Source organism: Elgaria multicarinata, chromosome 3, assembly GCF_023053635.1.
Source record: "Elgaria multicarinata webbii isolate HBS135686 ecotype San Diego chromosome 3, rElgMul1.1.pri, whole genome shotgun sequence".
Lineage (NCBI taxonomy): Eukaryota > Metazoa > Chordata > Lepidosauria > Squamata > Anguidae > Elgaria > Elgaria multicarinata.
Window position 1 is genome coordinate 158,988,658 of NC_086173.1, and position 17,898 is coordinate 159,006,555.

The 17,898-nt window shown below is 44.0% G+C and overlaps 1 protein-coding gene across 1 annotated transcript; it reads left to right on the plus strand.

Moving 5' to 3' along the window:
* Positions 1–289: 289 nt before the first annotated feature.
* Positions 290–16,990, plus strand: LOC134396132 (zinc finger protein 85-like). The gene is made up of 5 exons (XM_063122504.1): positions 290–427; positions 2,742–3,579; positions 6,442–6,565; positions 7,246–7,497; positions 15,238–16,990. The coding sequence occupies exons 2-5, from the start codon at positions 2,836–2,838 to the stop codon at positions 16,812–16,814; spliced, it is 2,697 nt and encodes an 898-aa protein (XP_062978574.1). The 5' UTR covers positions 290–427; positions 2,742–2,835; the 3' UTR covers positions 16,815–16,990.
* Positions 16,991–17,898: the final 908 nt, after the last annotated feature.

Here is a 17,898-nt window from a genome sequence, read left to right on the forward strand (position 1 = left end):
AGAAAGCATATTGCCAGGTGCTGCATGCCTACAAATGACACCTGCTGAAATTCCCTTTTCTGTGCCACTGTTAAAAGATACAGGAGCCCTGTCCTCCTTTCCATATGGCCACCCTAGGGGCGAATCAGCTGGCATCTGCCCTCAAAAAGATCTCTTTTCCTTTGGTTCACATGTAGGGTTAAAGAGAAAGATCCCCTCCTCGGGATTCCTAGACAAACCCCAGATGTCAGGCCAGGATGTGGCATGGGTGCGTGTGTATGGCCTTCCCCCGGAAACTGGCTTCTGTGTCTGTCTGTCCGTCTCAATCTTCCAAATGCATAATATTTTTCTCACACAGAGGAGTAGAAGTAGTAGTTTTGCATACAGCTGCGGTTCTTTAACCTGCTTTGCGGGACGAAGGAAAATCTGTGGCTGGAGAGACCCTTGGGTGAGTTGAATTGATGCTCCAAGGGGCAGATGTTGCATGAGGATTCTTTTAAAAACATCTATAAAATGTGCAAACTGGATGTGCTGTGTCATGCGCCTTGCATTGCCTACATGTCAGTTGATCTGCAGGAAGATCAGAAACAGAAATGGGGCTAGAGAAACAGAAAGAAAGAAAGACCCCCTCCTGCCCCCATCATTCTCTCGCCCCAGAGGTAAAGGGGGAAGGAAAAATGATTATTATTTTTTCCTGAATCTGCCCTGGGTGAAATTGGAGCAGGTGGCCCTTGTAGTGTCTCCAGACTGGAGGAGACCGGCTGCAGGACCTCTGTTTTATTGTGCTGAATATGATTTACCTTAATTTGTTTAATTTTGTATTCCTCTTAGATTAATTATGGATTTCTGAATTTGTGTTTGTTAAATCGCTTCAGGACTGCTTTTTCAGGAAGCGATGGATAAATAAAATAATAATAATAATAATAATAATAATAATAATAATAATAATAATAATAATGACAATAATGACAGAAGGAGATTCACAGCATTTAAAAAGGCCCTGAAATATTTCTTAAGGAAATCCCCGGATATAGGGTCGGGAGAAGCGGGGGTTTAAGATGAACTCATTTGGGACTGTTTCCACAACCTTCCCCGCCTCCAAATCCCCCACTCTCTCCCCCAATTCCTTCACCACGTTTGTCTATCGGCGTCCCACCCAACCCTCGCCTTGCACATCTAAATGAAAATAGCAGCTCCTCTCGATACGTTCAAAAACCTAAAAGTGACCCAGGCCGGATCTACACTACTGCTTTAAAGCGCTTTATAACAGTTTTATAGCGCTTTAAAGCAGTTAAAGTGCTTTATAACTGTTATAAAGCACTTTAAAGCAGTAGTGTAGATCCTGCCACAGTCACAAAAGTGCCTGTGGGCTGGTTCAAAACCAACAGGCACTTGTGGTTGTGTGTAACTTTTTGTGTTTTTCTGGTTTTTAAGGAGTGCTGAACTCCAGGCCTAGGAATCAAATCCCAGAAGGCCTCAACTGCTGTCAACAGATGTTCAGCCAAGAGTAGTCAACGTAGCACTTTCAAGTTGTTTTGGACTACAACTCCAATCATTGCTGGGGCTTATTTGGAGTTGTAGGCTCTTATATGGTGATGTGGATGTTGCGAAGAAGACACCTTCTTCAGGAGATATTTAAAATAATAATTAAAATAATAATAATAATTTCCATTAGTCACATCAGTTACCGACATCACATGAAAAAACTATACAGAAAACCTTCAGAAACTGGGCCTACCAAAATATATCTACACCAACATCCAGAAAGCAGTCATAATTAAAATATGCTCAATTGTCAGGAAATTCCTGAATCTGTAAAAGACAGCATGACTTGGCAAAGCCTGTCATGTCCATCCAGAAAAAATGCCATGAGCGATAAATAAATAAATATAGCAAAAAAAGAAAACACACATACCTCATCGACATTGTAATACTTAATGACAAAAATGTTGTTGAAAAGGAAGAGGAAAAGAGAGAAAAATATACACCACTGGTCATGGAAGTCAAAGAACTATGAAAACAGGAAAAGGTCACAATTATTCTGTTAGTCACATCAGTCACTGGCATCACATCAAAAAACTATACAGAAAACCTTCAGAAACTGGGCCCAATAACAATGCAAATTTGAATGTACACATGATCTTGCGCAGGGGTGTTAAACAAGCCTGTGTGTCAATTGTGGCTCCAATTGGCTGTTCTCTGTTCCCCTGTCTCCACCCCATTTCCCCTCAACGCCAATCATTTGGTGGCTTTCTTGCTTTGCCACATCCCACCCCCACCCTGCCCCATTCTCAAAAGCTGAAATGCTTCTCCTAACTCTTCATTACTGGCGGTAAGAACTTTAAGCTAAAATGTGTAGATATTTTGGGTATTTTGCCTCTGCTTTTCCCCTCTTTGGCCTAATGTCAACCCTGTTGCATTTGAGCCAACGCTTCATTGAAACAGAGCCCCTGAAGGCTTCTCCGAAATTGAATTTGGACTTCTGGAGAAAGGAGGTTCAACAGCCCTGATTTATTTTGTGGTTTTAAATTGTATGTTTTTGAGGTTTAAATTTTTTTGTATATTGTTTTTAAGTGTTTTTATCCTATGTAAACCACCCAGAGAGCCTCTGCTATGGGGTGGTATACAAGTGTAATAATAATAATAATAATAATAATAATAATAATAATAATAATAATAATAATACCAGTCTTTTTATTTTAAGTGGTGGCTGTTGCATGCTCATTCACTCCATCTTTCTGGTTTGCGTCTCTTTCCTCCAGGGAGAAGCCCACTGTTGCACCAATCCGGAACACTGTCATTGATTCTACGGTTTTCTGGAATGTGTCGTCACTGAGGGACGAGACAAGGGTGACAATGGAGGAGCAAGGGCTGAAGTCAGGAGAAACTCAGGCTGGGGGTACAAAAGGATTCCTGCAAACGATCCCAGGAGGCCAAGTTAAACAGGAGTCGGATGAGGCCCTCTTTCAGCCCTGGGAAGCCCAATGGCAGGACTTCCTGAAGAAAATGGAGTCTCCTCAGTATGACTGGGGGAGTCCCCAATTGCCAAAGGAGCCCACCCCATGGGACGATGCTAAAGCCTTCCTGGCCTCCTTTGAGCAAGTGGCCAAGGCCTGCCGGTGGCCCAAGGCAGAGTGGGCGGCCCGGCTCTTGCCAGCCCTCAGTGGAGAATCCGAGCAGGTCTTCCGCAGGCTAGAGGCTGGAGACAGAAAGGATTATGGGAAAGTGAAGGCGGCCATCTTGCGCAGAGATGCCATCAGCAGGGAGAAGCAGCGTCAGCACTTCCGGTGTTTTTGTTACCAGGAGGCCGAGGGGCCGAGAGGGGCATATAACCAGCTCCAGGGACTTTGCCGTCAGTGGCTGAAGATCGAGAGACACTCCAAAGAGCAGATCCTGGAGCTGCTGATCCTGGAGCAGTTCCTGGCCATCCTCCCCTCAGAGATCCAGAACTGGGTCAGGGAACGTGGCCCAGAGTCCTGTTCCCAAGCGGTGGGCCTGGCCGAGGACTTCCTGCTAATTCCGCGCGAAAGCAGTTGGAATGGAACACAGGGAAGGATGCTTTATTGTGTGGCATCACAACCATCCTTCTCCACAGATCAGGTACATTATTATTATCATTATCATTATTATTTTGCTCATTATGTGGCTTTCCTGCCTCAGGACTTGTAATTTTTGCCTTTAAATCCTTATGTAGTGTAGTATCACAAGGACCGCGAGAGCAATTCAAGGGTTTTTATCTGTCCCCTACAAGAAGGTCGCTCAAAAGGTTCTATACATTTATTTTAAAAATCAAGCCTTGGTTTCTACCTCAGGCACAAGAATGGGGCTTCTAAGTGGGGATGGAGAACAGTGCCAGCCCCAGGTTTTTGAGGGCTTCTGGGTAAGACACCCTCAATGGGTCCCCAACTTCAGTGAATTTGCCTTCTCACCAACAGGGCTCATGACACCCCAGACCCAAATCTATTTTCCATAGTCCCGGATCTTAGTGTCCATTGGTGCCAATGGAAATTTTTCTTAGTTCAATTCATAGAATCATAGCATAGCAGAGTTGGAAGGATCCTATAAGGCCATCTAGTCCAACCCCCTGCTCAATGCAGGAATTCACCCTAAAGCATCCCTGACAGATGCTTGTCCAGCTGCCTCTTGAAGGCCTCTAGCATAGGAAAGCCCACCACTTCCCTAGGTAACTGGTTCCACTGTCGTCCTACTCCAACAGTCAGGAAGCCCCTCCCGATGTCTAGCTGGAATCTGGCTTCCTGAAACCCGAGCTGTGCAGGGGGCAATTTTCTTTCCTTTTTAAAAAATTTATTATTATAAATTATACATACAATCAGAGCAATATGATACATACTATACAATCAGCAAGAGAATACATACTGCAATCAATAAGACATCCCTTCTCTAGGTTACTAAATTTAGGAATGTACATTTTCACATTCATATATTCTATATTATATGTTCGTCTACAGAATCCAACAAAGAACAGCTGGGAATTGTCGTCTCCTAGGAAGTTATTTGAGTTTTACTTTAGGAGTTCATTACAATCAAATCAAGGTCTTTACATCTTTAATTTACTTCTGATAGCAGATCTTTAAATGAGAGTCCAAAAAAGCCAGAATGAGGGTTGGTTTAATAATAATAATAATAATAATAATAATAATAATAATAATAATGGTGCAATAGCATTTAACAGCAGGGACAATTATCAACTGGGATTGCAGCTGAGATTAACAAACCAATGGAAAGCAAAAAACGAAGAACAAAAAATTAAATAAAAGGAAACAAATTGGACTTAAATTTAATTATTAACAGAGGGTAGTACGTTTAACAGATACGTATACCTTCATTTATTATTTACTTATTTTATTTACAATATTTATATACTGCTCCCCATTCAAAATTTCAGAGCGGTAGACAAGATAAAAACACCTTAAAATAGATTTTTAAAAAGCAAAATGCAAAGTGAATCATGGCTTTTCTCCTTTACCTTTTACAAACCAAGATATAGGTGGAATCCATAGGCTGCTTGGAAGTTTTCTTTCTATCTCTTCACCTAGTCATTGTTTCTGAATTTACATTTATTTTATTTATTTTATTACATTTATATTTATATACCGCCCCATAGCCGAAGGATGATCAGGGGTCTGGAATCAAAGCCCTATGAGGAGAGACTGAAACAACTGGACATATTTAGCCTGGAGAAGATTGAGGGGAGACATGATAGCATTCTTCAAATACTTAAAAGGTTGTCATACAGAGGAGGGCCAAGATCTCTTCTCAATCCTCCCAGTGTGCAGGACACGGAATAACGGGCTCAAGTTAAAGGAAGCCCGATTCCAGCTGGACATCAGGAAAAACTTCCTGACTGTTAGAGCAGTACGGCAATGTAATCAGTTACCTAGGGAGGTTGTGGGCTCTCCCACACTAGAGGCCTTCAAGAGTCAGCTGGACAACCATCTGTCAGGGATGCTTTAGGGTGGATTCCTGCATTGATCAGGGGGTTGGACTCGATGGCCTTATAGGCCCCTTCCAACTCTACTATTCTATGATTCTCTCTGGGTGGTTTACGAAGATTTAGAGGTACCGATAAGCACCTGCAGATTTGTTTCCTGTGGGTCTGGGCCCAAGTCTTTTAAGTGCCCTGCAACGTCTTTGCATTTCGGTGTCCGCCTCCCATCAAAGCTCCCATGGAGAAAAGGGCCTCTGAGGAGGGAGATGTGATGGCATATCTAGTGGACGTGAGCGGGGAGGGTGAAGCCACATGGCCTTAGGAGAGGAGGCCCAACCAGGTGTCGAGGCCTAAGAGAGTCCCTGGTCCACGTTTTCGAGGGCCTTTGGGCAAGCCACTACATGGAGGGGGCCTCCCTCCATGAGTCTGTCCGTTATTGTCACCACTTCCTTCTCTTTGTCCTCGTTGCCACCATTTGCTTGCTTGATAGGTGAGCAAGGAGACCGTGGCATCTCCTGCTCCTCCTCGCCACCACCATAATCTGGGCTGGAGCAAGGGTCAGGTGTCCAGAGTGCAGGACACGGAATAATGGACTCAAGTTAAAGGAAGCCAGATTCCAGCTGGACATCAGGAAAAACTTCCTGACTGTTAGAGCAGTACGACAATGGAACCAGTTACCTAGGGAGGTTGTGGGCTCTCCCACCCTAGAGGCATTCACGAGCTGGACAACCATCTGTCAGGGATGCTTTAGGGTGGATTCCTGCATTGAGCAGGGGGTTTGACTCGATGGCGTTGTAGGCCCCTTCCAACTCTGCTATTCTATGATTCTGTGAACAAACAGGTTGCCATGGTGGGCACCTCAAGGGGGCGCTAGTCAGTGGGACACTGCTGGGTGTTGGGCCCTCAGCAGCTGGCCGCCCACCCTCGACGCCAGCCCTGGGTCAGGCCTTTTCTACTCCCTCTTCCCGACCCTTGTTGCTCTGCCCTGAAAAGGCCCTTCTCTGCTTTTGCAGGTGGCATTGAAGGAGGCCGCTGCCGTTTGTTCGGAGGCAAGCCAGGCTCTGTCTGGCTCTGAAGAGGGGCAGCTGCGCACGGAGACCAAGCAGGAAGAGGACCAGGGAGAGGCCAGGCTTTTGGGTAAGGAAGAAGGTGCCTGTGGACCTGGATGCTCCAAAGGTCTTTCTTGGGTTCAACTCAGCTGTGGCTCCTTCGCACCCTTCAGCATATTTTGGGACTGCTTTGTCCTTAGAGTCCTCCCACCCACCTCCATGCCAGTTGCCACCTCCTCCTAAAATCTTTGGTTTCTAAGGAAAAGGAGCACCAACCTGAAGAGATATAAATTAGTGTTACCACTTGAAAAGGAGGATGGGGCTCCTGTATCTTTAACAGTCACATTGAAAAGAGAATTTCAGCAGGTGTCATTTGTATGCATGCAGCACCTGGTGAAATTCCCTCTTCATCACAACAGTTAAAGCTGCAGGAGCCCTGCCTAGAGTAAACCATATACAAAGGAAGGCAGGGCACCCGCAGCTTTAATTGTTGTGATGAAGAGCAAATTTCACCAGGTCCTGCATGCATAACAATGACACCTGCTGAAATTCCCTTCTCTATACGACTGTTAAAGATACAGGAGCCCTGTCCTCATTTCCATACGGTCACCCTAAGGCAGAGGAAGCGGTGTGGCCATCTGGATAATCGTGGAGGGCTGGATTGGGACCTTTGTTGTTTTTCTCGTCTTTATTTCCAGTTTTCCAGTTTTGTTTTTCTCTGGCCGGGGGAATCAACCCTCGGCATTTTTTTCTTTTTTTCACCCCCAGCAAACAAAGGGTGGATGACTATTGATGATGGGGAGAAAAACGTGCCGGAAGATACGGAACTGACAGAGCCATGCGGGATGTCAGTGTGGAAAGTGGAAGAGAACCTGCCCCAGTGTTGTGAGCAGGAAAACACCTCCGCGAGCCAGGGTGGATCAGAGTGCCGGCGGGAAGCCCACCCAGCGGAGGAGGCAGTTGAATCGATTACTTGTCATGGAGGCCACAAGGTCCCCAGTGAACATACAGTCCAGACAGGTAAAAAAATGAAATATCTGCAAAACTTAAGGGAAACATCTTGGTCGGAACTCCTACGAGGCCTTGATGGGTACTCAAGTGCTTTACAATTCAACCACGTTTCGGCTAGAGATTCATACCTTTAGGGTGCAATCCTACATGTGTTTAGACAGAAAACAAGGCCTACAACTCCCAGTATGCCCCAGCCAGGCATGCTGGGAATTGTAGGCCTTGTTTTCTGTCTAAACACATGTAGGATTGCGCCGAACCTAAGCCAAATTAGACCGCTTTCAAAGGCTTTCAGCGGTGGTGGGTCTCGCACCAGCATCTTCACCTCCTGCTCCACTCGTGCTCAGATTTGAATGTGAGTCTGGGCAGACTGAGCTCTATGGTTCAAGGGCGCCAACTAGGGTGCAATACCAGCCCACCTGAGCATTCTGTCAGCTGACTCCCCAAGAACCAATCCATGCCCACCGGGCTATATAAAACCCCAGTCTTACGCATTGCTGCTCAGTCTGGATGTTTTGTCTCTGATGTGAGGTCATTTCCTAAACGCCCGCTTCTTTTCCATTCTCATGGAATAGCCACTCAAGCCATTATTATTATTATTATTATTATTATTATTATTAATTTTGCATTTATATAACGCCCCATAGCCGAAGCCCTCTGGGCAGTTCACATGAGATAAAACATTTAAAAACAATATACAAAAATTAAAAACCACAAAAACATACAAAATTCACATACACTTAAAACTACTATATCTATTTCTATCTATAGATCGATATTTTGGAAACCTAATAAAAATATATAATAAATAAAATAAAACCACTATATCAGCTACATGACATTATTATATACAACACCTCTGAGGCTCTCCGTTTCAGGCCTGTAAACTTTGGGATCATATTTTATTAGGTTCTTTCCTTCCCACACCTTAAGGAATGCCATGTTCTGAGACTTTTCGTACAGATGACAGCAGTATCTTTCATATTGTGCGTGTATGTGTGTATAATCAGCACTGTTCATGTTTATTATTTTAAACGAATGGAAGCTACAACAAAATGTTGCAGCCCCAAGAACTCATGTTAACTGTTCCAATCGGCCGGCCGGCCAGCCATGCCCTCCTCAATGGCACTCCATTCAATTCTCCCTCCCACCTAGTTTTCTGTCCCCGTCCCCCCAAACAGTGAGTCAGCATTCCCTGTCCACTGAGTATACTCCGTCCTCATTGGCCTGCTCCATCTGAACATTGGAAAAAGATATGGTGACCCTATGGAAAGGAGGACAGGGCTCCTGTATCTTATCAAAAAGGGAATTTTAGCAGGTGTAATTTGTAGGCATGCAGCACCTGGTGAAACCCCCTATTCATCACAACCGTTGAGGCTGCAGGAGCCCTGCCCTCTTGACCAGATACAAAAGAGGGAAGGGTTCTTGCAGCTTTTTTATTATTATTATTATTATTATTATTATTATTATTATTTATTTATTTATATAGCACCATCAATGTACATGGTGCTGTACAGAGTAAAACAGTAAATAGCAAGACCTTGCCGCATAGGCTTACATTCTAATAAAGTCATAGTAAAGCAATAAGTATCGGGGTAATTGCTTACCCAAAATATAGCAGAGTGCGAAATAGCAGCAGCGTAGAGTCTGGAAATGGTTTCAGCTTGAATTTAGGAACAAAAAGAAGCACTCACGGTCTTTGGTCAGTAAGAAGCTTTACTGACACTAAATAAATTACTTACAGAATAAATGGTCATATATACAGTCCTTTCACCAACAGTACAGCAATACAACGTAGCAGTATAACATCAGCAGTCTGATAATGTCAGCAGTAAGTTCCAGCAGTAAGAAGCCATACAACATGGACTTCTTAAATACACTTTTCTCCTTGGCCCAATTAACCAATAGTCTCTTCATCTTGTACATCTCGTACCGCACGTAGGCCAGGGAAGAATCTGCTTCATACTGGACTTCTCCTGGCAGAGACAATCTGGCCAAGGACATCTTTTTAACTCTTTAGAGTCCTTTTCCTTCTGTGGGTAAAAACCTAACCACAACACCCTTTCATTTTTAACTACAGAAAAAATACAATTTACATTTCATTACATTTCACCTGTAAGAAATCAACTTTACATGTTTACAACAATCCCAACATTGTGTACATTTCTCTGTGTGTTACATTTCCCAGAGACTTATTTATATGTAAGCTTTTCTTTTCTTCTTCTTCCAAGCACTGTTAAAAAACTTTGTGCTTTGGGGCGTTGAACTACTTTGCAATCTTCCAATTTGCAAACTTTCAGCAATTTTAAAAACTTTCTGCTTCTGGCTTTTTAGGTAATTTCCTTTGGAAACTTTTCTACCTCTACACCAAGGTAACACCTAACTTTCCCCAGAGACTTCAGTTTCAACCCTTCCTGCAGCTTTGGGCTGAGTTTTCTTGAATGTGGTCTTGGGAACTCCCTGCCACCAGTAGACGAACCACTAGCTCCACAATCATGTACTCTTTTGCTTGCCCCTTTGCATACAGACACGTGTGTTTGAAAACACCCCCTTTCAGTTTTCGCTGCCTGAAAACACTTTTCTTGCTCTTGTTCAGACAATTTCAACACACCATTGTAACTCTCAGGTTCAGACTTCACACAACAAACACTGAATTCATCTGAATACTTTAAAGGTGGAATTCCTTTGTTTTTTCTTTGTGAACGACGAGGTACACTGGAAATTTCTTCCTCCCTTTCATTTCCCTCCTCCCTTCCACTTTTGGGAGTGGAAACACTCTTCTCAGAGATGTGAGGGCTCTGAGAAGTTAACCCCTGAGTTACTGTTTTCTCCTGGTTGTTCACGGTTTCTAACAGAACTTGGGAACCTTGTATCCTGTCCCAACCTGCCTCCTGAAAAGTAGCAGACCTAGAAACAACCACCTTCCCATGACTTAGGGAAAATCGCCAAGATTTGGATTGCATGCCAGAATAACCCACAAAACGTAATTTCACAGACTTGGTTTCACCTTTAGACCTTTTGGACTTTGGGATATGCACGTATGCCCAAGACCCCCATGTTCTCAAGTGAGACAAATCTGGCTTTGAACCAAAAAGTAAACAGTAAGGCGAACTGCCTGTAACCCTGCTCCAGGTTCTATTACACAGATAGTTTGCGGTTAAAAATGCTTCTCCCCACAAATCTTGCTCAGCGTTTGCATCAGCCATGAGAGAATCTTTCTTCATTTGAAGTACTCCAATTCTTCTCTCAATTGACCCATTTTGAAAAGGAGTTTGGGGATCTATTAACCTGTGTGTGATTCCTGTTTTCCTAAACCACTCACAGAACCTTCCAGAAACAAACTCACCCCCACGGTCCGACTGCACAGAAATAATGGGCTTGTTAAAGAACTTTTCCGCCCAAGTTTTCCAATCCCTAAAAGTTTCAAAAGCTTCTGATTTTCGCTTCAGTAAATAACACCAACTAAAGCGTGTGTAATCATCCAGAATTACAAGCACGTAACTGGATCCCCCTTGTGTAGGCGTGAATGGCCCTACCAAGTCAATAAACACCAATTCAAAAGGCTTTTGTGACACCCTGTCACTTTTCCTGCAGATGTTCTGCACCCGGGATTTGGTCTGATGACAGATTGAACAATCCAAGAAATTTTTACAGTTTCGCAAGCTTAACCCTGTACACACTTGAGGCATGTGACTTAACACTTTAAAACTTGCATGACCTAAACGCCTGTGCAACTCATGAACACAATTTTTATGGTCTGGCACGTTACCAGTTTGTGCCACCCTTTCTTTACCTGCACCCATGTAGAACAGTCCATTTTTAACATGTCCCAGTGCCACATTTTGTCCATCCTTAATCACTTGGCACTCATCCTTCTGAAACGTAACAACATATCCTTCAGACGTTAGAGCACTAACAGAAAGGAGACAAAAATCTAAATCTGGAACATACAGAACCTGTTCACACTCCTTTTGCAGACATGGAACGTAGCAACAGCCAATTCCTTCCACCCTCGACGTTCGTCCATCTGCAAGCGTGATTGACTTCACCTTGCTTGGTTCCAACTTCCGAAACGCCTCTGGATTATTAGAAATTGTTCTGGACGACGCAGAATCAATCAGCCAAACCTCTTGGGCCTCGTTACACCTCACTGTGGCTGAGACAAATGCATTCGAGCATTCCTTCTCCTCTCCAGCCTGTGTAACTCCCTTCTTCCTTTTTTTACAGAAGCGTTTGATATGACCCGGCTGTTTGCAAAAATAACACTTTCTTATTGCAACTGCGGCTCTCTCCACACTGTTGCCTTGGAAACACTTATCTTTCTGCATTCTTTCTCCCCTGCCAAGGGCTGACTGCTTAACCCTTTCCTGGCAGTTTTCCTCCTTCCTGGAAAGACGCCGTTTCTCTTCTTGGAGCAAACGACCCGTCAAATAATGAAGAGTGAGTTCATCAGTCTTCATACTTTCCAGACTGGTTGTCAGAATGTCCCAGCTTTGAGGCAACGACCCCAAAATCAGGTAGCACTTATGCTCTTCCGTAAAAACGATTCCGACCTCCTGCAACTGGACAAATAGAGATCTCACCTGTTGGAGATGATTTGTCAAACTTCCAGCCTCCTCCAACTTTAACCGATACAGCTCTCTGGTGAGGCTCAGCCGTGTGCTTGCCGACGCACGCACATAAATCTGTCTCAGCGCATTCCAGCTGTCTCTTGCCGTCTCATCTCTGTTGATATGGACAATTTGCGAGTCCTCCATACTCAAGACAATGTTTGCTTTGGCCCTTTCATTCTGCTCTTCCCACACTTGTGCTTCTTGAGCAGTCTGACCAACCGGCCTCGGGACACTCACGACGTTCCAACATCTGTCCCGCTTCAAAAACATTTCCATCTTGAATGACCACGTTAAGTAATTTCTCTCATTCAGCCGTTCCACCGGAATACTGGATGCCATCTGAACCTGGGCCATCCTCACCGGCTGGGCTGGAGCGCGACTCACACTGGATACAGACCCGTCTGAGCTCGATGAACTGCCTGAGCTCGACTCCGTCTTTCCCTCCAGCGTTCCTTTGCTCTCAAGCTTTCCAGTAACCAAAAAATTATGCCTTCCAGACTTTCTCTGGGCGCATAACCTATCGGGGTAATTGCTTACCCAAAATATAGCAGAGTGCGAAATAGCAGCAGCGTAGAGTCTGGAAATGGTTTCAGCTTGAATTTAGGAACAAAAAGAAGCACTCACGGTCTTTGGTCAGTAAGAAGCTTTACTGACACTAAATAAATTACTTACAGAATAAATGGTCATATATACAGTCCTTTCACCAACAGTACAGCAATACAACGTAGCAGTATAACATCAGCAGTCTGATAATGTCAGCAGTAAGTTCCAGCAGTAAGAAGCCATACAACATGGACTTCTTAAATACACTTTTCTCCTTGGCCCAATTAACCAATAGTCTCTTCATCTTGTACATCTCGTACCGCACGTAGGCCAGGGAAGAATCTGCTTCATACTGGACTTCTCCTGGCAGAGACAATCTGGCCAAGGACATCTTTTTAACTCTTTAGAGTCCTTTTCCTTCTGTGGGTAAAAACCTAACCACAACAATAAGGAGGGGGAGAGAATGCAAACAGGCACTGGGTAGGGTAAACAGGCACAGGGTAGGGAAAAACTAACAGTATAACTAACAGTCTAACTGTTGTGATGAAGAGGGGATTTCACCAGGTGCTGCATGCCTACAAGAGAGACTGAAAGAACTGGGCATGTTTAGCCTGGAGAAGAGAAGATTGAGGGGAGACATGATAGCACTCTTCAAATACTTAAGAGGTTGTCGCACAGAGGAGGGCCAGGATCTCTTCTTGATCCTCCCAGACTGCAGGACACGGAATAATGGGCTCAAGTTAAAGGAAGCCAGATTCCAGCTGGACATCAGGAAAAACTTCCTGACTGTTAGAGCAGTACAACGATGGAATCAGTTGCCTGGTGAGGTTGTGGGCTCTCCCACACTAGAGGCCTTCAAGAGGCAGCTGAACAACCATCTGTCAGGGATGCTTTAGGGTGGATTCCTGCATTGAGCAGGGGGTTGGACTCAATGGCCTTGTAGGCCCCTTCCAACTCTGCTATTCTATGATTCTATGAAATGACACCTGCTGAAATTCCCTTTTCTATACTAACCTGTCCTCCTTTTCACACGGTCACCCTAGAAACAGAGGGATTGATCGTGCAATCCACATACAAATCACTATACAGAGACCAAGAGGACATCTCTACCCCAAGGGGCTGGGAAACAAGAAATAAATAGAAAGAATCACCTGAGAGAGGGAAGCGAAATGGAGGCAGAATAAACTGGTGAAGAATATGTGATTATTTCTATCAGCTTAGTTATGGTAGGGCAGAGATAGGCAACAAGGCACTCATGGGCACCAGCATGCCCTCTGACATATTCCTTGGTGCCTGCTGAGATGCCCTACTGTGTTTCCAACAGTACTTTTTAGGATTCAAAATACAATAAACACACTAATAGGTGAAGGCTAAAGATTTATTAAGCAAAAATCAAAGTAACAGAGCAGAAGGAAGCAAAAGGCAATAATTATTGCAATCTACTTCAAAGCAAGATCGTAACTGTACACCCCTACAATTGTGGGGCAATTCCAGAATCAAAATTTGTAAACAGATGTGTAAGGGGAGGCTGGTATGGGAGTCACAACACCTTTCCAGATCTGCCCGCTTCGAAATCACCCACCCTGGAACAGAAATGGAAAAGTTATCATCATAACAAGAACCCTGCGAGGTAGGCTGGGCTGAGAGTCTGTCACTGGCCCAAAGTCACCCAGTGAGCTTCCATGGACAATTGGGGACTAGAACCCGGATCTCCTGACTCCCAGCCCAACACTTTAGCCACTACACCACACTGGCTTCCATCACTCTCATCCCTCACCATTAGTTCTGCTGGCTGGGGCTGATGGAAGTTGCAGTCCAACAACATCAGGAAGGCTGTACCACTGATTTAGAACACAGGGTTGGGTATATTTACCCTGGATAAGAGCAAAATGAAGCAGTATAATAGCTGTCTTTGAATATTTGAAGGGCAGTTGGGTAGCGAATGGAGCAACTTTGTTCTCTGTTCCTCCCGAGATTAGGACCCAAACGATTAGGTTCAAATTACAAGAAAACCTGAGAAAGTGTAAGCTGTTCCACATTGAAACAGGCATTTTAAAAGGTGGCAGGTGCTCCTTTGCAAGAGTTTTTTAAGGAGAGGCTGGATGGCCATCTATTATTTAATTTATTTATTTATTTATTTATTTATTTATTTATTTTATTACATTTATAAACCGCCCCACAGCCGAAGCTCTCTGAGTGGTTTACAACAATTTAAAATAGTAAACATTATAAGTACAGTATACAAAATTTAAAAACCATCAAAAACAACAGTATCCATTTAAAAACAACAATTCTGGGGTCCATTAAAAACAAACTTAACGTTGTTAAATGCTGTTAAAATGCCTGGGAGAAGAGAAAAGTCTTGACCTGGCGCCGAAAAGATAACAATGTTGGCGCCAGGCGAGCCTCATCGGGAAGATCATTCCACAGTCGGGGGGCAACCACTGAAAAGGCCCTCTCCCTATCACGGATGTTTTAATAAAGGAGGTCCTGCACTGGAATGGGGGTGGGCAAACTTTGGAGTTCCTTTCAGTTCTGTGATATGAAGCGTTTGTTTCTCCCTTGGACGCTTATTGGTCTTTTCTCTTTCCTCCAGCAGGTGATATGTGGAAGAATGAGACTGGCTGGGAACCGTGTGGGATACCATCCGAAAGAAATGACCATGAGAATTTTGGGGAGGAAATCTGGAATCAAGATGGAACGAAGATGCAGGAGGAAAACCACATGGAGAAGAGGAAATGTAAAGCCGTCCCATGCCAGGGTGAGAACTTCTGTGGAATCCCAATCCATCAGGAAAAGCAAGCAGAAAGTGTAAGGAGCAAGTACCTCAACACTCATTGGAGAACCCATGGAGGGGAAAAAACAAACAAAAGCTTCAAGTTCGGGAAGAACTTCAGTTGGAGCAGAAACCTTACTAAAAGTCAAATGCTTTGCTCAGGGGAAAAGCCATACAAATGCTTGGTGTGTGGAAAGAGCTTCAACTGGAGCACAAACCTGACTTCACATCAAAGAATTCACACTGGTGAGAGACCGTATAAATGTTCAGACTGTAGCAAGACATTCTGTGATCAGTCGGGTCTTATTAAACATAAGCGAGTTCACACGGGGGAGAAACCTTATCAGTGTTTGGTATGTGGAAAGAGCTTCAGTCAGAACACACACCTTACTACACATCAAAGAATGCACACAGGGGAGAAACCATATAAATGCTCAGAGTGTGGAACTGGCTTTAGTCGGAAAACATATCTTATTTCACATCAAAGAATTCACACCGGAGAGAGACCTTACAAATGCTCGGAGTGTGGAAAGAGCTTCTGTCAGAGCTCACACCTTACATCACATCAAAGGATTCACACTGGAGAGAACCCCTATAGCTGTTCAGCCTGTAGTAAGAGCTTCTCTGTTAAAGCATCCCTTCTTCAACATGAAAGGATCCACACAGGGGAGAAGCCTTATGCATGCTTGGAGTGTGGAAAGAGCTTCAATAGGAGTACAACTTTAAATGCACATCAAAGAATCCACACAGGAGAGAAGCCATACAAATGCTTAGAATGCGGAAAGAGCTTCATCCAGAACACAAGCCTGACTTCGCATAAAAGAATTCACACAAATGAGAAAGTCAATAAAGACACAGTTGGGAAGAGCTTCAATTGGAACAGAAAATTCACTGAATATGAAACACTCCATAAAAGAGAGAAACCATATAAATGTTCTGATTGTGGAAAGAGCTTTAATCAGAGTAGAAGCCTCACTTGTCATCAAAGAATCCACACAGGGGAGAGACCGTACAGCTGCTCAGTCTGTATCAAGAGGTTTTATGATCAGTCCAGCCTTATTAAGCATAAGAGAATTCACACAGGGGAAAAACCATATAAATGCTCCGCCTGCGGAAAGAGCTTCAATCAGAGCAGAAGCCTCTCTTCCCATCAAAGAATCCACACAGGGGAGAGACCGTACAGCTGCTCAGACTGTATCAAGAGCTTTTGTGATCAGTCAAGCCTAATTAAGCACCAGAGAATTCACACAGGGGAGAAACCTTATAAATGCTTTCAGTGTGGAAAGAACTTCAGTCAGAGCACAAACCTTCTTAGACATGAAAGAACCCATACAGAGTGTTCATCCATGACACCCCATATGCTGAAGTTAACGTCTTCAAGTGCTCCATGTTTGTAACAACTTGGGAATGGGTTGCAGGAAGCAGGGCCTTCTCAGCATTTGCTCTTCAACTTACTGATTAAGATTTCTGACTCCTCGGCGATGTTGCTTGCATGGTTTATCTGAGCAGTTTAATTTGGGCTTATGTTTGGATTACAAAGATGGATAAACATTAAATAAGTATAGAAAATAAAATAAAACTAAAGCAGCATAAATGTTTGGTGTGTGGAAAGCATTACATATGTAGAGATGAACACATAAGTTTGTATATTACCTAATCGGACCACTGACCCACCTAGCCTAGTAGTGACTCATCTGGTTGGCAGTGTCTCTCCAGGGTGTGAGGGAGATTCCCACCCACCCATAACCTACCTGATCCTTTCGAAATCTCCCACCTACCAATAAAAAAACCTCAAATTTTGCACATGTTGTAAGACCCACCTTAGGACCATGTTTCCTGTCTTTGATGTGAGGTATAGTTTTTTCAACCCCCACCGGCTCAGAAAACACACCCGGAACACCGATGTGCGAACATATTAGGATACACGGTGGCATTTCTTTGTGGGCCCACACACAATATATCAACTCAGAATGGCTTACTTCCAGGTAAGTGAGAAAAGGCGAGTGAGGGGAGACATAATAGAGGTGTACAAAATTATGCATGGGGTAAAGAATGTGGATAGGGAGACATTTTTCTACCTCTCAAAATACCAGAACCCAAAAAGGGTTAATTTCATGCAGCGGAATGGTTTCAGGACAGATCAAAGGAAGGACTTCTTCGTGCAGGGCAGAATTAAACTATGGAATTCACTTCCACAGAATGTGGTTCTGGCTCTCAATGTGGGTGGCTTTAAAAGGAAATTGGACAAATTACTGGAGGAGAAGGCTATCAATGGCTGCTAGTCCCAATGGCTCTCAGCTACCTCCTACATCAGAGATGATAAGCCTATGTACACCAGTTGCTGGGGAACATGGGCGGGAGAGTGCTGTTGCACTTCTGTCCTGCTTGTGGGTCTTCCATGGGAAGCTAGTTGGCCACTGTGTGAACATAATGGACTAGACAGATCCTTAGTCTAATCCAGTTCTTACGTTCCTAAGTGGA

Excerpts from the sequence above, each read along its gene's own strand:
- LOC134396132 (XM_063122504.1), top strand. The coding sequence starts at position 2,836 with ATGGAGGAGCAAGGGCTGAAGTCAGGAGAAACTCAGGCTGGGGGTACA. Across the intron at positions 3,580-6,441 it reads CATCCTTCTCCACAGATCAG|GTGGCATTGAAGGAGGCCGC; the intron begins GTACATTATTAT and ends CTGCTTTTGCAG. Across the intron at positions 6,566-7,245 it reads GGGAGAGGCCAGGCTTTTGG|CAAACAAAGGGTGGATGACT; the intron begins GTAAGGAAGAAG and ends TTTCACCCCCAG.